Raw genomic sequence first — 27,022 nt, 5'->3', positions numbered from 1 at the left:
GCCATCTTGCACACCCCCAGCCATGTGCGACCAGTGGGCTGCCATCTTGGCTGGAGTCTCAGGACCCCGATTTGGATGACCACACATCACTTGAAGAAAACTTCCAGCTTTTGCCATGACTCGCCTCGGTGACCCTGGACCAGTCTCGGCCCCGAACGTTCTCGACCGCGACGAGGACTGTGCTCTCATCAGTGGGCATAAGTCATCCTGCCTGATCGACTCCGGGAGCACAGAAAGCTTCATACACCCCAACACGATAAGGCGCTGTTCTCTTCCTATCCACCCAAATCATCAAAGAATCTCCCTGGCCTCCAGGTCTCACTCGGTAGAGATCAAAGGGTTCTGCGTAGTGAACCTCATGGTCCAGGGAAAGGAATTTAAAAATTTCCGGCTCTATGTCCTTCCTCATCTCTGCGCTGCCACGCTCCTAGGATTAGATTTCCAATGCAACCTCCAGAGTTTAACTTTTAAATTCGGCGGCTCTATACCCCCCCCCTCACCGTCTGCAGCCTCGTGACCCTCGAGGTCGAGCCACCTTCCCTTTTTGCAAACCTCACCCCGGATTGCAAACCCGTTGCCACCAGGAGCAGACGGTACTGTGCCCAGGACCGGACCTTCATTAGGTCGGAAGTCCAGCGGTTACTGAAGGAAGGCATTATCGAGGCTAGCAACAGTCCCTGGAGAGCTCAAGTAGTGGTTGTAAAGACCGGGGAGAAGCACAGGATGGTCATCGATTATACATAGAACATAGAACATAGAACATTACAGCGCAGTACAGGCCCTTCGGCCCTCGATGCAGCGCAGACCTGTGAAACCCCTCTAGATAGACCATCAACAGGTATATACAGCTCTACGCGTACCCTCTCCCCACATATCTGATTTGGTCAATCAGATTGCACAATACAAAGTCTTTTCCACGGTGGAACATAGAACATAACAGCACAGTACAGGCCCTTCGGCCCTCAATGTTGCGCCAACCTGTGAAACCCCCCTAAAGCCCATCTACACTATTCCCTTATCGTGCATATGTCTATCCAATGACCTTACTGTTGGCAAGTCCACTACTGTTGCAGGCAGGGAATTCCACGCCCTTACTACTCTCTGAGTAAAAAACTTACCTCTGACATCTGTCCTATATCTAACTCCCCTCAATTTAAAGCTATGTCCCCTCGTGCTAGACATCACCATCCGAGGAAAAAGGCTCACTGTTGTTGCTCGTTTTACTGGAGTGTATTAACACGCCTCCGTTTAATGGCCATGTGCTTAACACTACTATGGCTCTGTGGTTGCTTTCCTTTGGGTGGTGACTGGATTCATGGGTACGGTAGCTATCTGATCTGTGGGGGGTTGGGGTGCTTGTCTTTTCTGCTGCGCTGCTGGCGCACATAGAACATAGAACATAGAACAGTACAGCACAGAACAGGCCCTTCGGCCCTCAAGGTTGTGCCGAGCCATGATCACCCTACTCAAACCCACGTATCCACCATGTTCCTTGAACATAACCCTGCGCTGTCTCACTTAATTCCTGCCAGTCTGGGGCATTCTCCTCATCTAGCCGTGTTCCAAAAGTACTTTGGAACCCATTCTGCACTGAAAGCAGAGATTGCAGTTCCGCAATCTGCTTTCTACACTTCGCATTATCCACTGTACTTTGTCTTTGTTCTGTGGTGGCAGCATGGGGTGCTCTTAACGCTGCCTTAAGGTCAGAGCATTGCCTCTGCAATGCCTCTACCTGCTTCTCTGATTCTTCTCTTATCATGACAGCACGTTGCACGTCCTGATAGGCCTTTTCGTACTGGGTCTGGGAACTGCTCAGATGGGCTAGACATGACTGATGTGCCCTCTTGGCATCATCTACCTCGCTACCCTTCTCTGCCAGCTTCCCTCTAAGTTCCATATTCTCTTTCTCGATGTCCCTGACATCCACTTTGCTCATCCTATTTCGTTCTTCTAATTCTGCCCGGAGCGTCTGAACGACCTCCTCAGTGCCTCGCAACTGTGCCAAACAGGACACGATTGCCATCGGCTTGCGTGATTTACTAAGGTTTTTCTTATGAATTTGAGAGTGGTTCTCCCACCAAGTATGTCCTATACTTCCGGGACCTGTCTCCTCATTCATACAGAACTCTTTCCAAAGGAGCCATCCCTTTCCTTGCAGATACTTGCGGAGTTCCAGCTCCCACACAGGACACTGGCCTACTCGGCTACTGCTGGTCGCTGCGACCACAAACCGTTCTGGGTTCATGAGGCGTTCCATTGCCTGCATGGCCATTTTGTCTTTCTCTTAAATTTGGAACAGGGGGTGTTGAGGTTATGTTTTACAAGACGGGTAAGGCTTACGCTATGTTCCGTTCACAAAACTCCCGAAAGTTCGTCGCAACAAAAGCTCTCAGGTTTTCCTTACAACCCTGTTAGTACGCATGCACAAAACACACTTCCGAATTATCTTTATTCATTTGAACACCTTGATTACTTGTGATTTTTCCTTTTTCTTTACTCAGATTTCTAATTCAAATTTCTGGGTCCTCGACGGAGTGGGGGTGCCACTTGTAACCGCGTCCCGTCAGGATGTCGCCACTAAATGTTGCTCGTTTTACTGGAGTGTATTAACACGCCTCCGTTTAAAGGCCGTGTGCTTAACACTACTATGACTCTGTGTATGTAATTATGCTCAGGAGTCGCCAGGTGCCGTATTTAGAAACCTCACAAGTATATCAAGGTCAGGTTCAAAGTAATAAATCTGTACACCGATTAGTAAGTCCAAACGATTGATATTTATTATGACAAATATAATAAATACACATGCATACGCTAAAGCGACTAACTTACTTCTAATACTAAACAACTAAAATACTTATCTAGACAGGAACAGGCAAGGTCAGGGAGCAAGGCCTTCGTCCCGTTCTTGGTCTGCAACTCTCAGGTACTTAAAGTTGTCAGGATCTAGCAAGGTCTGGATCACGTAGCGATCGTTGTATTGGCACTTACAGTTCGATGGCTGATGGCTCAAAGGCTGGTGATGGAACTGGAGTCAGGATGCGATGTATCAGCAAAGCAGAGCCGGAGCGACAAAACAGCAGAGAGCCGGAGCCAAAACAGAGAGCCGGAGCCAAACAGACCGAACCATGTGCGGGGTCTACTTTTATAGTCCCTAGAAGTCCGTGCCCCTTCGGGGCGGGCCTTTTACCTGCCATGTATCGATTGGGCCTTTCCCAATCGATATCTTCCAAATCCCCCAATCTGAGGGTCGCTTCTCGATGGGTGGGCTGTCCCTATGGTTCTTTGTGTTGGATACAGTGGTGCCGTTCTGTCTGGGCGTCTACTCAAAAGTATCTATTGATACTTCAATGTTTCTATTGTGCGGGGTCTGGATCTGGATCACCTCATTACTATGTAGATCTTGTTGCCATTTACACCTTTGGCTGAGACTCTGCACCTGGCCACAAACTGGTTTCTGTACATGCAGAATGCTAATTAGTCTCCTGCAAACTGCTTGTCCTTGCTAAGACTGTTTTTCCCTGCAGCCTTAGCAGTTCTCCATTTTGTAGCCCAGTGTCCATCTTAGGTGGCTACACTGTCCACCCTATCTAATCCTCTGATCATCTTCTATGCCTCAATTAAGTCATCTCTTAACCTTCTTCTCTCTAACTAAAACAGCCTCAAACCCCTCAGCCTTCCCTCATAAGATCTTCCCTCCATACCAGGCAACATGCTGGTAAATCTCCTCTGCACCCTTTCCAATGCTTCCACATCCTTCCTATAATGTGGCGACCAGAATTGCACGTAATACTCCAAATGCGGCCGCACCAGAGTTTTGTACAACTGCAACATGACCTCATGGCTCCGAAACTCAATCCGTCTACCAATAAAAGCTAACACACCGTACGCTTTCTTAACAACCCTCTCAACCTGGGTGGCAACTTTCAGGGATCTATTGACATGGACACCGAGATCTCTCTGCTCGTCCACACTACCAAGAATCTTCCCATTAGCCCAGTACTCTGTCTTCTTGTTATTCCTTCCAAAATGAATCACTTCACACTTTTCTGCATTAAACTCCATTTGCCACCTGTCAGCCCAGCTCTGCAGCTTATCTATGGATCTGAAATCTGCCTACAATCAGCTCCCCATCCGCCCTAGTGACTGCAAATACACTGCATTCGAAGCTGATGGGCGGCTCTACCACTTCCTAAGGGTTCCCTTCGGTGTCACAAATGGAGTCTCGGTCTTCCAACGAGAGATGGACCGAATGGTTGACCGGTGCGGCTTGCAGGCCACGTTTCCGTATCTCGATAATGTCACCATCTGCGGCCACCACCAGCAGGACCATGACACCAACCTCCAAAAATTCCTCCATTCCGCAAAAATCCGTAATCTAACATATAACAAGGATAAATGCATGTTCAGCACCGACCGTCTAGACATCCTCGGCTAGGTAGTGCATGATGGAGTTATAGGCCCAGATCCCGAATGGACTCCCTTCATGGAGTTTCCCCTCCCCCCACTGCTCCAAGGCCCTGAAACGCTGCCTGGGATTTTTTTCGTATTATGCCCAGTGGGTCCCCAACTATGCGGACAAGGCCCGCCCACTAATTCAATCTACAGTTTTTCCCCTGTTGGCAGAGGCCCGCCAAGCCTTCAGCTGCATCAAAGCGGACATCGCAAAGGCCACGATGCACACAATCGATGAATCCCTTCCCTTCCAAGTCGAGAGTGTCCGAAGCAGCACTTGCGGCCACCCTCAACCAAGCGGGCAGACCCGTGGCCTTCTTCTCAGAAACCCTCCATGCTTCAGAAATCCGCCATTCCTCAGCTGAAAAGGAGGCCCAGGCCATAGTTTAAACCATGCCGCATTGGAGGCATTACCTGGCTGGCAGGAGATTCACTCTCCTCCGTTACCAACGGTCGGTTGCTTTCATGTTCGATAATGCACAGCGGGGCAAGATAAAGAACGACAAGATCTTACGGCGGAGGATTGAGCTCTCCACCTACAACTACGAGATCTTGTATCGTCCCGGGAAGCTAAATGAGCCTCCTGATGCCCTATCCCAGGGCACATGTGCCAACGCACAAGTGGACCGACTCCGGGCTCTCCACAAGGACCTCTGCCACCTGGGGGTCACTCGATTCTTCCATTTCATCAAGACCCGCAATCTGCCCTACTCCATCGAGGAGGTCAGGACGCCACCAGGAACTGCCAAATCTGCGCGGAGTGCAAGCCGCACTTCTACAGGCCAGAGAAAGCACTCCTGATGAAGGCTTCCCGTCCATTTAAACGCCTCAGTATAGACTTCAAAGGGCCCTTCCCGTCCAGCGACCGCAACATGTACTTCCTGAACGTGATTGACGAGTACTCCCGGTTCCCATTCGCCATCCCCTGCCCCGACATGACCGTAGCCACCGTCCTAAAAGCCTTCCACAGTATCTGTACCCTGTTCGACTTCCCAGCCTACATACACAGCGAAAGGGGGCCCTTCTTCATGAGTGACGAACTGTGTCAATTCCTGCTCAGCAAGGGCATTGCCTCGAGCAGGACGACCAGTTATAACCCCCGAGGAAACGGACAGGTAGAGAGGGAGAACGGAACCATCTAGAAGACCGTCCTACTGGCCGTGCGGTCCAGGAATCTCCCAGTCTCCCGTTGGCAGGCGGTCCTCCCTGATGCTCTCCACTCCATCCGATCACTACTGTGTACCACGACCAACCAAACACCTCACAAACGTCTCCTTGTCTTCCCGAGGAAGTCCTCCTCCGGGACCTTGCTCCCAACCTGGCTGGCAGCTCCTGGACCCATCTTGCTCCGCAAACACGTTGCACAAGTTGCACTCATTGGTCAAGAGGGTCCACCTCCTCCACGCTAACCGTCAATATGCCTACGTGGCGTGCCCCCATGGCCGACAGGATACGGTCTTCCTTCGTGACCTGGCGCCCGCTGGATCCCCACCCACATCCCCACCACCACCCCTACCCTCCCTCCCACCGGCGCACCCCACAGCCGTCCCCTTCCCAGGTGGATAGGTCCTCCCTCCGGTCCCACCCAGGGGTGATGAAGAAGCCGTGTTGAAGGCGGAGCTGTAGTCTATGAACAGCAGCCCTTACCCGGTCTGGCCTTCATGTGAGTCCACCGCAATTGGCTGACTCTTAAATGCCCTCATGGATGGACAATAAATGCCGGCCCAGGCAGCGATGCCCACATCCCATGAACAGATAATAGATATTGAAGAGCCACTAGGATATTGTTCCCAGTGGATGTGGCGGACTAGTTTTTCTGCACGTGTTTTATTAATATCCATGTAAATGTTGCAAGTTCTCATCACTTAAAATTTTGAAAGGTCCTTCGATTGCTAACCACGATAAGTAAATTGTGAAATGGTTGCAAAGAGCATGACACGTTCCAGGAAAGCTTCCATTTCATCATTAGCAACTGCAGTGTTCGACAATGCCTTTAATCAGGTCATGCTGAACGTTGTCACATGTTTAACAGGTTGTAGGTAAAATCCATCTCTTGTTTTTGGCCCCAATGCGCTCCAAAGGCATCCTGAGCATTGTATCTGATGGGACTGGAAATTCTGTCGATCATGAATGGACTGCTCTGCTAAGTTTCTTCTTTTTTTTTATTTGTGCACTGGATATGGCATCATTGGTAAGGCCAGCATTTATTGTCCATCCCTAAACCTGTCTTTAACTCTCCTTGGCTGAGGGGTAGATCATGAGGGGCACAAGTTCTCCAGCCTGGAGGGGCTGGAGCGCTGTCAGCCAATCCGATTGGTCAGCAGTTCTCCAAGGCGGGACTTCCTTCCAAGTGCCAATGGAAATCCTGCCGACTGCCAATCAATTCTCATTTGAGAGTAAAATGGCAGCAGACCTGTCAGGGTTGGTGGGGTTGAGCCGCTGCCATCTGAAAAATTCAGGCCTAAATGTTGGCAATACTCCTATCCAGGCATTTGAAATTAATCAAACAGGAAGGATCTAGACCAGGGGTGGGCAAACTTTTCCGTGCAAGGGCCACATTCAGAAATTCACAATTCACAAAGGGCCGCATAGTATATTAAGTAAAATAATTACTTCACCCGGTTATGATTCTGGGCGCCTCATATAGAACATAGAACAGTACAGCACAGAACAGGCCCTCGACGTTGTGCCGAGCAATGATCACCCTACTCAAGTCAACGTATCCACCCTATACCAGTAAGTAACCCAACAGCCCCCCCCCCCACATTAACCTTAAAAAAAAAAAATTTTTTTTTTTAAATAAAAAAAAAATTTAAAAATATTTTTTTTTTTTTTTTTTTTTAATGACTTGGTGGGCCGCAGAAATACCTTTGGCGGGCCGCATGCGGCCCGCGGGCCGTAGTTTGCCCACCCCTGATCTAGACCATCCAGAGGAATACGTTTGCAATGCAATGAAATTTGGCTCCTATGACCCATAAGGTGCCAGTAACAAACGTTGATCGATTACATTCTATCAGATTTACAAAAGAGTGCTAAAAATAACAGGAAATCTTCACTGTATAAACAACCTTTTACAGTCCTCATTCAATATTTATGTAAAAATTAGACAGTAGATGCTGCAATACTTCTCTTTTCCGAATCCTAGTCCTAATGTTGCCTTGGGGGCCAGCAACAACTTGTATTTACATCACAACTTTCTTGGAGTAAAATGTCTGCAGTATCATTATCAAACACAATTTGGCGGCAGGCACAGATTGGGGCAACTGAGGAAAAGCTCAGTCAAAGAGGTAGGTATGGTGGAATATCTTAAACCTCTCCATCTCTCTCCTTCCGTTATGAAGGAAATGTTAGCACTTAAGGGCCGGGATTCGGCGTTTGGGAGACTATGGGTGTGGTTCAGCGGACTTGTGTTAAAGACCGCTGAATGATACCTTCAGCAGGGTGATTCTTGGTAGCTGCAGTGCCACAAAACACCCCACTATTCAACGGCACTTTACCTTTTTTTTTTGACCTCTGGGAGATTCTCTCTGCCGAAGCTGCACTTGAGAGGAATTTCCTGCTGGCGAGCTAATCGCCATTTTGTCTGGCTGCTCCAATCTTCTCCACCTCCCTCCCCCTCCATTTTTCACCCCTCCATCATCCCCAAACTTGGGGAGGCCTCTGGGAAACCCGCCTCACCCCCACTACCTGGTAAGGCACCCCCTCGCCAGGCCTGATGCCTGGGTGCCTTGGCAGTGCCAGTGTGGCACTCAGGAACCAGGCTGGCACTACCAAGGAGCCCAGGTTCCAGGGGGAGAGCCAGGGTGCCGCACTGCCCTGTTTCCGACCACCTGGGGGTCTCCAATGGCCGAGGAGACACCCCCAGATGCAATTGCGCCCAGTCCATGTTTGTGTGGACCCATACTAAACCGCACGCTGGCAATGTCTCCCAGGTGTGGTTGTTGAGTGCCGGGTGCATTCGGCAAATTTATATTTAAATGAGAGGCCTCTCGCGCGATTCAACAGCCTCATCCCCACACCAAATTGGGCACGGTGAGGCCCCTAAGGTTCCTCTGGAGCTGAAACGCGCGCTGGGAGCACAAATCAGGAAGTGATTCCCAATCCTTCGCCATGCAAATTTATGTGTGGGGGTCTCATTAACTAGGGGGTCCCCAGTGGGTGTGGGGGGAGGGGAGGGGTGGGGAGGAGGTGGGCCTCCGATGGACTTTGGGGGAAACTCTCGTAAAGAGTTACCCCATTGGACCACCGCTTGTCAAGACCTGCACAAATTTGCGCGCACGTGATTCCAGGCCCAGAGGACTGGAGAATCACGAGGGCCGGAGAATTATGGTGTCGGGCCCGATAAATGTGTCATTAAGACCCCACTTGTATCCTCTCGCTGGCACAGGCGTGAACCTCGATCCCAGCGGCAATGCCATTTTCTGCCCGATGCTTGATTCTCCGCTGCCGGTAATGGAGTTCCCGATGCAGCGAAGAAATAGTCCAATGTTTTATGCATATATTAGGAGCAAAAGGGGAGCAAGATAAAGAGTAGGCCCACTCAAGGAAAATGGAGGGAGGTTCTGCGTGGCACCACAGGAAGTGGGTGAAATCCTTAATGGGCACTTTGTATCGATATTCACCAGGGAGAAGGACATGATGGATGTTGAAGTCAGGGATAGGTGTGTGAATGTTATTGAGAACGTCAATATATTAAAGGAGGAGTGTTGAGTACCCTAAATTGCATTAACGTAGACTAGTCCTCGGGGCCGGATGGGGTTAATCCCATCCTGTGGGAGGCAAGGGGAGAAATACCTGGGGCCTTAACAGATATGGTACTAAAATTAAAATCACATGGGATTTGAGGTGGGCTGGCCGGATGGATACAGAACTGGCTTGGCAACAGAAGAGAGAGTAGCTGTGGAAGGGTGATTTTCTGAAAGGAGATATGTAGCTAGTGGTGTTCTGCAGGATCAGTGCTGGAACCTCTGTTGTTTGTAGTGTATATAAATGATCTGGAGGAAAATGTGGGTGGTCTGATTAGTAAGTTTGCGGATGACACAAAGATTGGTGGAATTGCTGATCGTGCCAAGGACTGTCATAGGATACAACAGGATACAGATAGATTGAAGACTTGGGCACAGAAATGGCAGATGGAGTTTAATCCGGACAAATGCGAGGTGATGCATTTTGGAGCATCAAATCTAGGTATGAATTATACTGTAAATGGCCTTCAGAACATTAACATACAGAGGGATCTGGGCTTGCAGGTCCACAGTTCCCTAAAAGTGGCAAGACAGGTGGCCAAGGTGATTAAGAAGGCATATGGCATGCTTGCCTTCATCAGCCGGGATAATGAGTACAGGAGTTGGGAAATCATGTTGCAGCTATATTAAACCTTGGTTAGGATGCATTTGGAGTATTGCATGCAGTTCAGGAACAACATTATCAGAAGGAAGTGGAAGCTTTGGAGACAGTACAAAAAAGGTTCACCAGGATGTTGCCTGGTCTTTAGGGTGTCGGCTATGAGGAGAGGTTAAATAAACTAGGATTGTTTTCGCTGGAAAGACAGAGGCTGAGGGGAGACCTGATAGAGGTCTACAAAATTGAGAAGCATAGACAGGGTGGGCAGTCAGAGGCTTTTTCCAAGGGTGGAAGTATCAATTTCTTTGTTCTTTATCTCAGACGCTGAAGGTGCAGTCAATAAATCTGAAGCAATTAAAAACAGGAATTCTCAAGAAGCCAGTATAGGAAGAGTTCCAATGGTGCAGGAGCAGGAAGAGGAGCAAGTGATACCTTGGCTATGATTGGGTAGATAAGAATGAAACTAGATGAGAACAGCCCCACCCAACTGGGTGACATTGGAGACGTGTTGCAGAAAGATGTTGTGCCCAACCATGTCAGAGGCTGCAGACAGGATGAGGAGGGATAGTTTATGAATTTCACAGTCGCATTGGACGCGATTTGTGACTTTGATTAAAGTCGTTTTGGTAATGTGTCAGGGTCAAGAGACCTGATTGGAGAGGTTCAATTATGGATTTCTGAATTGGCGTTGCCAGTTGCTCAAAGGAATCCGTTTTACAGAAAGTAAGAGTAAAAAGGAACAAAATGATTAAAACGCTAAACAAACACTATTAATGTTCTAAAAATGTAATTGAAGCTTCAACTGTTGGGTAGAATGGAGTTTCCATCTGTAACCGTAAAGCTGAATTTATTGGGAAACATACCACATAAAATTTCGAAACACCTTCACTATGGGTTGCATAATAAAGTTTGACAGCTTTCCCATTAGGCCTCCATTACATCTTTAGTTTGGTAGATTGAGGAATAATAACCTTCTGGTTTTGTGGACTCTCTCTTGTTCTGTCACCTGAATGAATGGTGGTTTCTGATGAGTCATGCTTAAACCAACACGTACTTCCTCAAAGAACTTGTTTTGCCCTGCTCGTTTATCAATAGATCTACCTTGCTCCTGGGGCGCTTTGTCGCCTGCTCTCTCTCTCGCATTCTATCCCTGCTCTAACAATCCCAAGTACTTTCAAAACATTTCACCTCTTCACAACTATATTGATCCATTCTTGGCCAACTTGAAACAACATTTTGCCTGAATTAACAGGCACTATTAATTGACCAAGAAATGCATTCATCAAGCCCTTTGCCAGGCCAGAGCATTATATGGACCTCCTCAAAAGTGTATTCCACTGTTTTGACTGGAGCTTTGTGTTGGCTGGACCAGTTGAGCTTTGAATCTTTTTGATTCATTTATGGGATGTGGGTGTCGCTGGCTGGGCCAGCATTTATTGTCCAGTCCTAATTACCCTTAAAATGTTATGATGTGGAGATGCCGGCGTTGGACTGTGGTGTGCATAGTAAGAAGTCTTACAACGCTAGGTTAAAATCCAACAGGTTTGTTTTGAATCACTAGCTATCGGAGCACTGCTCCTTCCTCGGTTGAATGAAAAGGTTAGTTCCAGAAACATATATAATATATATATATATAGACTAAAGTCAAAGATGCAAGACGATACTTTGAATGCGAGTCTTTGCAGGTAATTAAGTCTTTAGAGGTCTAGACGGAGCAACTGGAGAGAGGGGTAATCCCAGGTTAAAGAGGTGTGAATTGTCTCAAGCCAGCACAGTTGGTAGGATTTCGCAAGCCCAGGCCAGATGGTGGGGGGTGAATATAATGTGACATGAATCCAAGGTCCCGGTTGAGGCCGTACTCATTTATGCGCAACTTGGCTATACGTTTCTGCTCGGTGGTTCTGCGTTGTCGCGCGTCCTGAAGGCCGCCTTGGAGAACGCTTACCCGGAGATCGGAGGCTGAATGCCCTTGACTGCTGATGTGTTTCCTGACTAGAAGGGAACATTCCTGCCTGGCGATTGTCGCGCGATGTCCATTCATCCGATGTCGTTGTTCATCCTTAGAATGTTGGTGGTGAGCTGCATTAATGAACCATTGCAGCCATGCCGAGTAGGTATACCCAGAGTGTCAGGAGGTAATTTCAGGTTTTTGACTCTGTGATAATAAGACCATAAGACACAGGAGCAGAATTAGGCCATTCGGCCCATCGAGTCTGCTCTGCCATTCAGTCATGGCTATTATATTTCTCATCCCCATTCTCCTGCCTTTTTAAAAAAAGATTTTATTCAGTTAATATTTTTATTAAGGTTTTGCAGAATTTTTCATAATAAAACAGTAGTAACCATAATAACAAAACAAACTAGAGTGAACATTAACATAGTGCAAAAAGAGAATATACAATAACAATTAAATAGACATTACCCCACACGACCCAGTCTTCCCACACCATCCCAATGAAGCACTCATCACCACCACCCCCCCCCCCCCCCCCCCCCCCCCACGGATTGCTGCTGCTGCTGACATTTTAATTTTTGCCGAGAAAGTCGACGAACGGCTGCCACCTCCGAGAGAACCCTAGCGTAGACCCTCTTAAGGCAAACTTTATTTTCTCGAGGCTGAGAAACCCAGCCATGTCGGTAACCCAAGTCTCTACACTCAGGGGCTTCGGGTCCCCCCACATTAATAAAATCCGTCTCCGGGTTACGAGGGAGGCAAAGGCCAAGATGTCGGCCTTTTTCGCCCCCTGAACTCCTGGGTCTTCTGACACTCCAAAGATCGCTATCTCTGGACTCAGCACGACCTGTGTGTTAAGCACCTTGGACATTGCCCTCGTGAACCCTTGCCAGAACACTCTAAGCTCCGGGCATGCCCAAAACATGTGGACATGGTTTGCAGGGCTGCCCTTGCACCTCATACAACTGTCTTCTACCCCAAAAAACTTGCTCATTCTCGCTGCCGTCATGTGTGCCCGGTGGACCACCTTAAATTGAATTAGACTGAGGCTGGCACATGATAAGGAGGAATTGACCCTGCCCAGGACCTCTGCCCCCAGACCCGCATCCAACGCCTCACCTAGCTCCTCCTCCCACTTGCCCTTGAGCTCCTCCACCGGGGTTTCCTCTGCCTCCTGTAGTTCCTGGTAGATATCTGACACCTTCCCCTCCCCCACCCAGGTGCCGGAGACCACCCTGTCCTGTATCTTCAGTGGCGGCAGCGTCGGAAAGGCCACTACCTGCTTTTTCAGGAAGGCTCGTACTTGCAGATATTAAAAGGCGTTTCCTGACGGCAGATTAAATTTGTCCTCTAGCGCCTTCAAACTGGAAAAGCTTCCATCTATGAACAGATCTCCCATCCTTCTGATGCCTGCCCTCTGCCAGCTCTGGAACCCACCATCCATCCTACCCTGGACAAACCTGTGATTGTTGCATATCGGGATTCAGACCGACGCTCCCTCCACCTTCTTGTACCTTCTCCACTGTCCCCAGATCCGCATTGTCCCACTCCCACTCCCACTCCCACTCCCACTCCACCTGGTCAAAGGCTTTCTCTGCGTCCATCGCTGTTACCACCTCCGCCTCCCCTCCTTCTGAGGGCATCATAATATTCGAAAGTCTCCGGACATTTGTATTAAGTTGTCTGTCTTTAACAAACCCAGTCAGGTCTTTGCCCATCACCCCTGGGACGCAATCCTCAATTCTTGTGGCCAGAAACTTAACTAGCAATTTGGCATCCATGTTTAAGACCAAAATCGGCCTGTATGACCCGCAATGTTCCGGGTCCTTCCCTTGTTTAAGAGTGAGTGAGGTCAAAGCCAGTGACATTGTTGGGGGGAGGGTTCCTTTCTCTCTAGCCTCATTGAAGGTCCTCATCAGGAGTGGGCTCAATATTTCCGAAAATCTTTTATAGAATTCTCCCTGGTAACCGTCCGGCCCCAGGGCTTTCCCCGATTGCATGCCCTCTATACCCTTGACAATCTCCTCCAATTCAATCGGGGCCCCCAGACCCTACACCAGGTCCTCTTCCACCTTTGGAAACCTCAACTGGTCCAAAAATTGCATCATCTCTTCCGCTCCTGTCGGGGTCTCCGACTCGTATAGTTCTGGTCTATACCGGCCGCCAAGCCGTGCCTCGGCGCCCGCTCTGCACGCTTCTGTCTGTTGACACTTAAACGCTTCACCCGGCCACTCCTGGTCCAGCTATCCATACAACAGAGAGGGAATCCTTTTGGCAGTGTTCGCTTCACCAATCTGCCCCAAAAAGTCCGTGGAAACTCCTGAAAAAGGTCCGAGAGTCCATTCCAGCGGGAGCTGCCGAATGCCTGACCTACTCCTCCATGGCCGCCACCAAAAGTCCTGTCCACCGTTTCCTCATAAGATAACGCCCCCATCTCAGTTCTCAGTCAAGTGTACCTTCTCTGAACTGCTCCGAACACATTTCTATCATGTGTTAAAGCGGGAGATCAAAGCTATACACAGTATTCTAGATGTGATCTCACCAGTCCCCTGTACAACGGTGGCAAAACATCCCTTCTGTATTCCATTCCCCTTGCAATAGACAGCAGCATTCCATTTGTCTCCCTGATCACTTCCAAACTAACCTTTTAAGTTCATGAACCAGGACACCCCGATCCCTCTGTACCACTGAGTTCTGCAATCTCTTTGCATTTAACAAACAGCCTACTCTTCTGTTCTTCCTGTCATGTTTGGGGGGGGGGGGGGATTCTCCGCGTCCCCGCAATGTCGTTTCTCGCTGGTGAGAGGGCCCGACATTGTCCAGCGGCGGATACGTCTGGTCCCGCCACTATCAATTGAATTTCCCATTGAATCCATCCCCTGGGGTCACATGGTCCCGCATCCAAGTCATCGATATAAATTGTAGAAATTGTAAGAAGTTGAGGCCCCAGCATTGATCCCTGTGCCACGCCACTCGATACAGATTGCCAACCCAAAACTCACCCCTTTCTGCCTACTCCCTGCTTCCTGTTAGTTAACCAATCCTCTTCATGTTAATATGTAATCTCCTACATCACGAGGTATTATTTTGCTGCGTAGCCTTTGATAGCACCTTGCCTATCAGAAATCTAAGTACACCACATACACACGTTCCCCTTTACACACATTGCTTGAATTCCCTTTTACAAAACCACATTAACTCTGCCTGATAGCATTGAGATTTTCTAAATGCCCATCTATAACCTCCTTAATAGATTTCCGTTGTTTCCCCACGACAAGAGGTTGAGCTACCTGGCCTGAAGTTTTCTTTCGTGAACAGAAGAGTCGCGTTCAATATTATCAATCTGATGGGACCTTACCAGAATCTAAGGGATTTTGGAAAATTAAAACCAATGCATCTACTATCGCAGCAGCCACTTTTTAAAAGACTCTCCGACTAAGCCCATCAGGACCTGGGGACTTGTCAGCCTTTAGTCCTAATATCTTTCTTGGTTGTCTTAGTACCCTTTCCCTGGTGACTCTCTGGGGGAGATGGTGGGTGGCTTTGGACGACCTCCACGAGGAACTCTGGGCCTAGAAGGTCAGGCTCCGGACTGCACGAACCAGATATGGACGGCAGCTGAATTGGCTGGCTGGCTGAGAAACAGCAACAGGGGCACTGGTAGAAGTGCGAATGCTGTCATTCTGAGAGAAGGTGGCAGGATTGTGCTCCAGGGAACTACTGCCATTCCACCCGGGACGATGTTTTAGCAACATAGAAATCTGCTGGATCTCGGACAGCTGTACCGCGATAAGAACTGGAAAGCTCCTTTTGAACAGCAGCATCCACAATCATAAACGCAGCAGTCTCGGCCTTGAATGGCAGTGAGCATCAACCTCATGACCTCAATCCAAGCTTCGGCTACAGTGTTGAGGCCTTGTTTTTGTTGTGGTGGAAGTTGAGGCCTACAGATGTTGCATCATGGCCACGTTTACAAGTGCTGCCATTGGAGTTGCCCACCAACTCCAAGCTGGAAAAGATGAGCTGAAGGCTCAGCACAAATAACTGTTTAAAGTTGGAGCCAGACTCCTCCATACCCCTTAACAGTGACCACAGCTTGTCTGGCATGCCTGCAAAGCACCAAGCACGGGCTGTCATCATTTATCTGTATATCTCCCGTTGAATCATCTGAATATTCTGCAGGAAACATGTCACAAAGTCAGTGGTCACACAATCTGTAGCTTGCATCATGTTGCTTGAATAGAATCATAGAATTTACAGTGCAGAAGGAGGCCATTCAGCCCATCGAGTCTGCACCGGCTCCTGGAAAGAGCACCCTACCCAAGGTCAACACCTCCACCCTATCCCCATAACTCAGAAACCCCACACACTAAGGGCAATTTTGGACACTAAGGGCAATTTGTCATGGCCAATCCACCTAACCTGCACATCTTTGGACTGTGGGAGGAAACTGGAGCACCAGGAGGAAATCCACGCAGACACTGGGAGAACGTGCAGACTCCGTGCAGACAGTGACCCAAGCCGGAATCGAACCTGGAGCTGTGAAGCAACACTGCTAACCTCTGTGCTACTGTGCCGCCCTTTCTTGTTTTACTTTTGTGCCAGACAGGAATAAACAATTGTTGCAGTTCCTCCATGCGCTCTTTGAATGTTTGCCATTTGTCTATCCATGTTATCCCTTTAAGTAACATTCCTCAATCGATCATAGCCAACTCGTTTTATTGTAGTTTCCTTTATTAAGATTCAGGACCTTAGTCTCAGAATCAATAACTTCACTCTCCATTTTGATGAAAAATTCTATCATATTATGGTCGCTCATCCCCAAGAGGTCGCACACAATTAGATTGCCAGTGATTCCATTCTCATCACATAGTACCCAATCCAGGATGGCCCGTTCTCTAATTGGTCCGCAACATATTGATCCAGAAAACCATCCCGCATACACTCCAGGAATTCCTCCTCTATGGTATTGTGGCCAATTTGATTTTCCCAACCTGTATGCAGATTACAATCACCCATAATTACAGTTGTTCCTTTATCACATACGTCTCTAATGCCATTCCCAACAATATCAATGTAATTTGGAGGTTTGTGTATGATGTCCACTATAGGTTTTTGCCCCTTGCTGTTTCCCAGCTCTACTCATACAGATTCTGCATTGTTGGAGCTAATATCATCCCTCACTATTGTGTTAAGTTCCTCCTTAACCAGCAATGTAACCCCATCGCCTTTTCCTTTTTTGTTTGTCTGTCTTTCCTAAATATGATGTGGAGATGCCGGCATTGGACTGGGGTGAGCACAGTAAGAAGTTTTACAACACCAGGTTAAAGTCCAACAGGTTTGTTTTGAAGACTTTAACCTGGTGTTGTAAGACTACTTACTTTCCTAATACTGAATACCCCTGGATATTCAGTCCCCATCCCTGGTCACCCTGCAGTCATGTGTCCGTAATCCCAACTATCTATCTGTTCATCCACTTTATTGCGAATGCTCCACGCGTTAAGGCACAAAGTCTTTAAGTTTGTCTTTTTAACAATACCAGTCCCCCTCCCAATATTTTTCACTATGGCCCTGTTTGAATATGTCTCATGGTTTATCTGCCTATCACTTCTTATTCCCCTTTCTGTCTTTTGTTTTTGTTCTTATTTCGTCTTCCTCTGACTCCTTGCATACGTTCCCATCCCCTTGCCCTTTTAGTTTAAACCCTCCCCAACCACTCTAGTAAATACACCTCCAAGGACATCAGTCTCGGTCCTGCCCAGGTGTAACTCGTCCCAATGTCCAGGAATCTGAAACCCTCCCCCTCACACCATCTCTTCAGCCATATATTTATCCGATCTATCCCGTTATTTCTACTCTGGCTAGCACGTGGAACTGGTAGTAATCTTGAGATCACTACCTTAGAGGTCAAACTTTTCAGCATCCTTCCTAGCTCCCTGTATTCTGCTTTCAGGACCCTCATTCCTGTTTTTACCTATGTCGTTAGTACCGATGTTACCACGACCACTGGCTGTTCACCCTCCCTCTCCAGACTGTCCTGTACCCGCTCTGAGACATCCTTGGCCCTAGCACCAGGGAGGCAACATACCATCCTGGAGTCTCATTTGCGGCCACAGAAACCTATCCATTCCCCATACAATTGAATCGACTATAACTATTGCATCCTCACACTTTTTATTCCTCCCCTCTGCAGCAGAACCAACTGTGGTGCAACAAGTTTGGCTGTTGGTGCTTTCCCCTGAGAGATCATTCCCCTCAACAGTATCTGTTTCGCAGGGGAATGGCCACAGGAGGTTCCTGCACTGCCTACCTCACTCTCTTGTTCTGCCTGGTGGTCACCCAATCCATTGCAAGTGGTTTGGATCTGGAATGCTCTGCCTGGAAGTGTGGTGGAGCCAGGTTCAATCGAGGCATTCTAGAGGGCAGTAGGTGTGCAGGGGTATGGGGAAAAGGCAGGGGAATGGCACAATGTCAGAATGCTCGTTCAAGAGTCGGTGCAGACACAACAGGCCACATGGCCTACTCCAGTTATGAAAGCAACTTCTAATCCCACCGAGGCAACTGGTGGAATTTAAATTTAGTTAATAAATCTGGAATATAAGATCGTTTCATGACTATCACCGATTGTCGCAGAGACCCATCCGTTTCACTACTGGGAAGGACATTTGCCAGTGTTATCCAGTCTGGCCTACATGTGGATCCAGACCCACAACAATGTGATTGGCTCTTAATTGCCCTCTACAGTGGCCTAGTGAGCTCAAGGGCAATTGGGGGTGGGCAGCAAATGTTGGCGGGGATGGCCGTGTAAAAAAAATAAATAAACATGCGCCTCATCATAGGAGTTGCACCACAAGTGTTGGGCAGCACGGTCGCATAGTGGTTAGCACTGTGGCTTCACAGTGCCAAGGTCCCAGGTCCGATTCCCGGCTTGGGTCACTGTCTGTGTGGAGTCTGCACGTTCTCCCTGTGTCTGTGTGGGTTTCCTCCGGGTGTCCCGGTTTCCTCCCACGGTCCAAAGACGTGCAGGTTAGGTGGATTGGCCATGCTAAATTGCCCTTAGTGAACAAAAAATGTTAGAAGGGGTTATTGGATTAGGGGGATAGGGTGCAAGTGAGGGCTTAGGTGGGTCGGTGCAGACTCGATGGGCCGAATGGCCTCCTTCTGCACTGTATGTTCTATGTTCTAAAGCTTGGTTCCTGTATATATTGACACGTGTGCATGGAAGATTGGTATAATAGATAGACAAAGAACCTGAGCCATCACGCCTGCAGCTCCCGCAGGACCCCACTGCTTTATTATTGTATTTGATCTGAACGAAAGCTAAAAGAGGAGACTTATCGAATGCTCGTCAGCCAAACTGCTGCTAATTAATGCTGGCTCACTATACCAGACAGCCTTCTGCCCTGTACCAGCAGCACTGATCCAGTCAACCCCTTCCCCCATAAATCCTCAGCTGGGTTTATTCAATCTTAAGAATACCTCTAAAATAGACTAGACAGTGTGGGCTTGGGGGGGGGGGGGGGGGGGGGTGTAGAATGGAGAGACCAGTCAATGCAGAACTTTCCACTTCCTGTCAGCTATTCATGGAGCAACATCTGTGTCTGTAACCATTGGTCTGTGATGGTCCTGAGCCACAGAGAAAACACAGGGAGAACTATTTAGAGGGAAGAAATATAATTTCAACCCTTTCGACTGTTTGGATTTTCAAAAAGGCCGCCCCTTGTAACCGTGAATTGTTAATTCCAATCATTTATTTCCCTCTAGTTTACGATATTTGCATTTCTTTCTACTTCCAGAGTACAGACATAACCAGTTCTGTTGGCTATGATAATCTGATCCAACACATGAACGATGGGCGAAAAACATGCAAAGAATTGGAGGATTTTATCAAACAGAGGTATGGGAACTGTATTGTGACTTACAGCTGGGTTAAGGGTCTCCACTGACAGTCTATGGTGTGGTGTGGTGTGGGGCGGGTGGCAGGCACACTGGTCAGTGAGAGTTTGGGTAGAATTTGGATCCACTCTGTGCTGTGGAAATGGCTACACGGCACAAAGACCTGTTTTCCTGATCAACTCCCACCTGCTACCATCTTAATATGACGGAGATGCCCAGCCGACTCAGCTGGGACCCTCCAAGAACACATGAAAACCAGTGTGCCGTGACAAAGAACAATACAACACAGGAACAGGCCATTTGGCCCTCCAAGCCTGTACCGGTCATGATACCAACCTGTGCCAACCCTCAGCTCTTCCTTGTGCCGTACCCCTCTATACCCATCCTATCCATGTGTTTGTCAAGATGCCTTTTGAACGCTGTGACATTGAGATGACCCCATAATATTTACAGGGCATGGAGCAAACTCTGGCAGGGGGAAAACAAATCCTCACTCCCTCTGCACTGCGCTGGTTTTGTGATACATATTATTATCACTGGAATGGGACTTCCTTCCATCCCACAGGCGAGTGTCGCTACTAAGCTGATGCCGACATCTCGGGAGCTATCAGGACTGGAGGCTTTGAGAACGTTTTCTGGAGGTTTAGAAAACTATGAAACGTCTTTTCTCATTCTTCCCTGGGATGTGGGTATCACTGGCAAGCATCAGTCCCTAAGCTGGCCTTGAACTGAGTAGCTTGTTAAGCCATTGCAGAGGGCAATGAAGAATCAACCATATTGCTGCGGGTCTGGAGTCACACGGAGGCCAGACCAGGTAAGGGTGGCAGATTTCCTTTCCTAAAGGGGCATTAGTGAAACAAATGGGTTTTTATGGCAATGTCACAGTTTTAAGACCTCGCCATTACTGGGACTAGTGTTTTATATTTCAGATTTATTAATTGATTTCAAATTCACCTGATGCCATGCTGGTTGGTATTGGAACCCATGTTCCCAGGGCATTACCACTACACAACCATCTCCCTGTCTAGATGGGTTACAGAAGGAAATGCTAGTCACTTGGCAGGACATCTACAGAATGAGGATAGAAATTGAGGAAACTTCTTTATACTGAGAATTGTCAAGAGTATGGAAAGCTTTGTCCCTGTATATCAATATTGCGAAGCACTTCAGGACTTCACTGGGCAACTAAAGGTCCTGAGGTAGCGAAAGATTCTGAGGGGGTGTCCATTGTGTCGTTTAAATGAGGAGCAGATTAATATTTGAAGCTGAAGAAATTGTACAGTTGACTAAGAGACAGCGGAGTTGGTGCAGAAATACTTGCGGGAAGAGCCAACAGAGACTGGTATAACTCAATGGCCCCTTTCGTTTTATAAATGTCGATGAATCCACGGTGGACTACATCACAGTACTTTTGGTGTGCGATGGCCTTGGGTTTCATGCCTGTTCTCTGAGTCATTTGGGCTCAGGTGAAGCAGCAATAGGGGCTCTACAGTTAGCCTCAATATCCTTTTGGCTAGGAGAGAGTGAATGCAATCGGCAGAGTATAGCGGCAAGCAGCGATTCCCTCATGATTGAATATTTTGCCGTCTTGTGGTTCACCCGTGCAGAATGGCCACATGGCTGAGGGATCAGCAAAGTTATGGCCAGTGCCATCTGGTTACAGCACGGCTCACTGCCTGCAGGAAATGAGGCAAGACAAACCGTATAAGACCAGTCATAGCATCTTCTGATGAATGAACATTGTTCAACAGGAAACAGGCCTTCTGTTCCGTGGAAGTGGCAGAGCTGATTGCGAATGGCTATTTCTGGAGTGTGAGTCTCTACAAAAGCTGAAAAGCTAAGGACATAAAACACTGGAAATACCCGGACAGACAGTTGGCACCTGAGGAGAGAGAAACAGAGTTAATATTTTGGGTCGGTGAATGGAAAAATGATAGGGATGCAGGAGCAAGTTTTAATCAAGTACAGAGGCTGGCCCGGCCAACCACACCCACGCGTTGTGGGCCTGTCCCAGACTTGTCAGGTTCTGGATGACCTTCTTTGAGGCAATGTTCAAGGCTGTGGGGGTGAGGGTGAAACCATACCCAAACGAGGCGGTCTTCGGGGTCTCAGAGCAGCCAGAATTCTTCATGGGGAGGGGGGCCGACACCCTGACCTTTGTCTCCCTGATCGCCCGCCAGAGAATCCTGCTCGGCTGGCGATCTGCAGCAAAGTTGCAGGCTGACTGTCCGACCTGGCGGAATTCCTCCAACTGGAGAAGATAAAATTTGCCATCCAGAGTTTGGGAGAGGAATTCCACTGGACGTGGAAGGCATTTGCACCATCCTGTTCCAAGACATGTTCATAGCCAGCAACCAGTAGAAAAAGGTGGGGCGGGGGGGGGGGGGGGGGGGGGGGGGGGGGGTTTATACAGTATAATCTTTGTTTATTCCTGGGTTTTTTTGTCTCTGGTTTTTCTCATGTGCAATTTTAATTTCTTCCTTGATTTTTTTAAATGTGTATTATGCAACAGTTATGCAACTTGTAACTTAGCTTACAAACTGAAATGCGAAAGCCAATAAAAACATTTTTAATGAAGTGCAGAGACATGAAAAGGGGAAAGAACAAAATAGAATGAGTGGGAGGCAGGAGAGACAAAATGACAAAATAGCTGATGGTGCAAGGCATTACCATCACTTTGTCCAGGTCATAGAATCCCGACATTGCAGAAGGAGGCCTTTCGGCCCATCGAGTCTGAACTGGCCCTTGGAAAGAGCACCTTACTTAAGCCCACACCTCCACCCTATCTCCGTAACCGATAAACCCCATCTATGCTTTTTTTGACACTTAAGGGGCAATTTTGCATTAACAATCCACCTAACCTGCACATCTTTGGACTGTGGGAGGAAGCCCACGCAGACACTGGGTGAAAGTGCAAACTTCACACAGATAGTCACCTGAGGCTGGAATCGAACCCTGGAGCTGTGATTCAGCAGTGCTAGCCACTGTGCCATCCATTTAACCTCTCCTGTCTTCTGTCTTCTGCCAGATCTTCCCATTTATACTTTCCTTCCCTACCATCCCCCCACCTTTCCTTTGCCCCTGTTGTATTACTTAACCTTTTCCAATTCCAATGAAAGGTAATTGACCTGAATTGTTGATCTGTTTCGCTGTCTGCAGATATCGCCAGACCTGCTGAGCATTTCCAGCACTATCTGTTCCTTCTTCCAGGTTTCCAGAGTCTGCAGTGTTTTGCGTTTGTACAAGAGCTGTCCTGATCTGATGACGGGGCTTCTTTCAATAAGGAAACATGTTGTCTTCTTGCAGATTAAGTTTGTTTCATCAGAGAAGTAGTCCTGTCCAAAATCAGAAACACAGACAGAAATAAAATACTTTGAGTGCGCAGTCTTTTTTATTAGAGTGTTCAGATTTTAAAAGAATTTCCTGAAGGTGACTAGCATACTTGGTGGATTTTCTGCTTTTCATTTGTCCAGTTTAATTACGCCTGTGCAGCACGGTGGTACAGTGGTTAGCACTGCTGCCTCACAGTGCCGGGGGCCCAGGTTCAACTCCAACCTTGGTTTGCTGTCTGTGTGGAGTTTCCTACATTCCTTTTTTAAAATAAATTTAGCGTACCCAATTAATTTTTTCCAATTCTGTGGATCGAGCATAGTTTCTGTTACTACCTTGTTTAATATCTTGTGCGTTAGCATGTCTGTCCTGTAGTGCCAATTACCCATTATAATTGGTCACCACCATAAAAAAAAAACAAATTTCAGGACCAGACATACTCAAATATACTGAAACAGTGCGAGCCGTCTCGCAGGCTGGGCGATTTACCATCCAAATGTTTGTGGATGTAAATAGCAGGAGGGGTGGCAACCGAAGGGTCACCCTAAAATAAAACACAACTTTTCGAACCAAAAGAGCCAAAATTAGGTGCGTATGGGCCGCGACGGGTAAGATTTGGATGGAATCCCCGGGTAGGGCGGGCTGTGCCGTACCTGAGCTTGGCTGACCAGAGGGGGGGTCCTCAGACAGGGCGGGAATCACTGCCGTTTCTCCACTGCCTGAGCAACCGACAAGAACGGGCAAGAATGTAGTCATCGTGGGGGTTGCTGTAAAGGTTCTACCTTCGAACCAGAAGAGCAGTTATGAACAGGGTTCTGGCAAGCTCTGAGGTTTCTGCTGATAAGTGTATCCTCAAATCAGAAGAGCAGTTACGAATAGGGATCTGGCAAGCTCTCAGCGGTTTCGGCTGATAAGCATGCCGGCAAGTTCTCAAAGGTATCGGCGGACAAATGGGGCGTGTGGACGTCGAGCTGGTTTAACTGGAACAAAGAACACATACAAACACAAAACAAACAAACATACAACGTAAATCGTGCAGGTTCCATCAGAAAGGACACCGTTTCTCTCTTAAGCGGTTCCTTTTAAAACATCATCTGGACACCTCAGTTATCAGTTGCGAACAGGGTCGCAAAGGGGTTCTTGTTTTGGGAGTCAGACTCAATGTCATCCTCTTCTCCCGGATGCCATACTCTTGTATGAATGAGGGTTGCTAAGGCTGCATGGTGTGACTTAGGGTCCATCTCGTCGTTCCGGATGAGCCTGTACGAATTGTCACGGTGCCAAACAGTCGTGTCTAATTCAGTGGGAGCGAAGTCGGGGTCGTCATCGTAGGGCGGTGGTCTTGGGTGAGGGTTGTTGAGGAATGTGATCAGGAAGGGATCACTCCAATCGTGTTCAGATTCGTCGGGTTTGGGGCCTGTTGCATGTGGGTAGTAAGGAGGCGTGCTGTGGCTATCGTCTGTGTCACAGTCGCTGTCTCTGCTGCTGCTGCTTGTGGGCGTTCCGGGGCGGAGTCTGGTGTTAGGGGGCGGAGTCTAGGTCGAGTCCGTGGATGGGTCGGTCGTGCTGGGGGAGGCCAGGGGTACGTTGGCTGTGGGCGGAGCGTGGTGTTCTGCTGCGTCGAGCATTACGTGGTGTGCGTGGTTAGACTGCGAGCCATATGCCTTGAGCTGGTTTATATGAAGCCACGCAGTCTTCCCGTTGGGGTACTTTATTTTATAAACTGCGGGGCTTACTTTGTCTGCAATCGAATACGGACCTGAATACTTGGGCGACAGGAATGTGCTGGGGTTTTAAATAGAGAGCATGACCTGCTGTCCTACCTCAAACTCAGTCGCATGCACTGTCTTATCGAAACAGGCCTTGCTCTGTTTCTTTCTTGTGCCCAATGTTACTGCGGCTGCTAGCTGAGCCGTTTTTACATTTTCTACCAATTCATAGAATTAACAGTGCAGAAGGAGGCCATTCGGCCCATCGAGTCTGCACCGGCTCTTGGAAAGAGCACCCTACCCAAGGTCAACACCTCGACCCTATCCCCATAACCCAGTAACCCCACCCAATACTAAGGGCAATTTTGGGCACTAAGGGCAATTTATCATGGCCAATCCGCCTAACCTGCACATCTTTGGACTGTGGGAGGAAACCGGAGCACACGGAGGAAACCCACGCACACACGGGGAGGATGTGCAGACTCCACACAGACAGTGACCCAAGCCGGAATCGAACCTGGGACCCTGGAGCTGTGAAGCAATTGTGCTATCCACAATGCTACCGTGCTGCCCTATGTTATTGTTCACTGCGTTCTCGTGTGTGAGGGCCGTCACTTCAGGGCTGGTCAAGTCAAGTCCCAATAAAATTCTGTGCTTTTCATGGGGCGTCCGGTCATGAGAGTGTGTGGGGTGTAACCTGTGGAAGTTGAAACAGTATTACGCAAAAACATTAATGTAAAAGGGAGGACTGAATCCCAAGTGGTGTTATTTTGTTGGACCATTTTCCTGAGGGTTGCTTTTAGGGTGCGGTTCATTCGTTCCACGATACCACTTGACTGGGGGTGGTATGCTATGTGGAATTTTTGTGTGATGCCAAATATCGTGAGGACGTTCTTCATGACACGTCCCGTAAAATGGGAGCCTTGGTCGGATACAATGCTGCGGGGGAGTCCCCATCTCGTAAAGATTTGGTGGGTTAAAATCTTAGCTGTGGTCTTTGCTGTATTAGTCCTAGATGGGAATGCTTACACCCATTTCGTAAAAGTGTCTATAACAACTAATACATATCTGTAACCATTCCTGCAAGGGGGCAATGGTCCTATAAAATCAATCTGGAGGTTAGTCCAGGGGCCATTAACGGGGCGAGTGTGGCTAAGCTGAGCTTTCTTGGCATATCTGTCCGGATTGTTTTGGGCACAGATAAGGCAATTTTCTATATAGTGCGTGACGTCTTCCTTTAAATGTGGCAACCAACAGAACTGCCTGAGGTGGGCTGTAGTGGGGTCAACTCCCTGATGTCCATGACTGTCATGGAACAAACAAATAAGCTGATTCCTGTCCTGTTCAGGAACCACATAAAGGGTGTCTTTGAGGATCACACCGTCATGTGTGGTCAGTGCATTTTTAAACCTATCGTACGGGGCTGGGAATTTTCCTTGTAAAATCTCCCTGAGATTACTATCTTGCTTCTGGGCCTGCACTAAATCTTCAATATTTGTCTGCGAGACCTGAACTGCATTTACTGGGGCGCTTTCGGGGGGGGTTCCAAAAATGTCCATGCCTGGAACCTGCTTTAGCTAATGCGTCGGCTTTTACATTTCTCCCGACAGTTTTTCGCAACAAAATCTATCAGTTTTACCGTATAGCCCTGTTAGTTACGCATGCATTAACACACTTCCGAATTATGAGGATTGATCAGAACTGCTTGAACACTTGTGGTTATTTCTGTTCCCAATTGGATTCTAATTTCAAATTTTTGGGTTCTCTCGGAGTTGGGGGGGGGGGGGGGGGGGTGCACTTCTAAGTCGAATCCCACTAGTGTCGCCACTAAATGTTGCTAGTTTTGTTAAGTGTGCTTTACACTTAATTTGCTCTGTTTAATCACCTTGCTCTAGAGTCGCCAGGTATCTTTATGATACCACCACGACGTTCAAGTTCAAGTGCTGATCAATAACTCAATACACCAGTTAGTAAGGTTCAAATCAAAACACATTTATTATATACACAGTCAATCGCTACTCATGCATAAAATACTACAGAACTAGACTATTTCTAACACTAACAGGCCAATACTTAGCTTTGGAAAAGGGACCCACTAGGTCAGGGGAACAATTGGCCTCTCGTTCGATCCAGAGTCTGCAGGCTTCCAGCTGGTATGGACTAAGGGTTAGGAGCACCTATCTCGTAGCGTGCGTTGACTGGACACTTACTTGTTGGTGCAGCTGCTAGGCAGGACACGGTCAAGGGTTGTTTCGAGCTGCTGGGAGACCCTGCCAAGAAGCTGTTAGGCTGGTCTCTCCTCGCTGAGAACCAAGTGCCAAGAAGATCGAACTGAACT

At 48.1% G+C, this 27,022-nt stretch overlaps 1 protein-coding gene across 2 annotated transcripts in view; it reads left to right on the top strand.

Annotated features, from left to right (window-relative positions):
* Window positions 1-27,022, top strand: part of pstpip2 (proline-serine-threonine phosphatase interacting protein 2) — a 176,989-nt gene that overhangs the window by 41,591 nt on the left and 108,376 nt on the right. For both annotated transcript variants that reach the window (XR_005460206.1, XM_038793379.1), the window contains exon 2: window positions 19,546-19,646. Coding sequence is in view for 1 of the 2 variants with exons in the window: in XM_038793379.1 (XP_038649307.1) it covers window positions 19,546-19,646 (101 nt within the window). In the remaining variant the exon portion in view is untranslated. The remainder of the gene's footprint in view (window positions 1-19,545; window positions 19,647-27,022) is intronic.

The sequence above is a fragment of the Scyliorhinus canicula genome, chromosome 3 (genome assembly GCF_902713615.1).
Source record: "Scyliorhinus canicula chromosome 3, sScyCan1.1, whole genome shotgun sequence".
Taxonomy (NCBI): Eukaryota; Metazoa; Chordata; class Chondrichthyes; order Carcharhiniformes; family Scyliorhinidae; genus Scyliorhinus; species Scyliorhinus canicula.
Note: the sequence above shows the minus strand (reverse complement) of the source record. Positions and strands in the feature narration are given on the sequence as shown.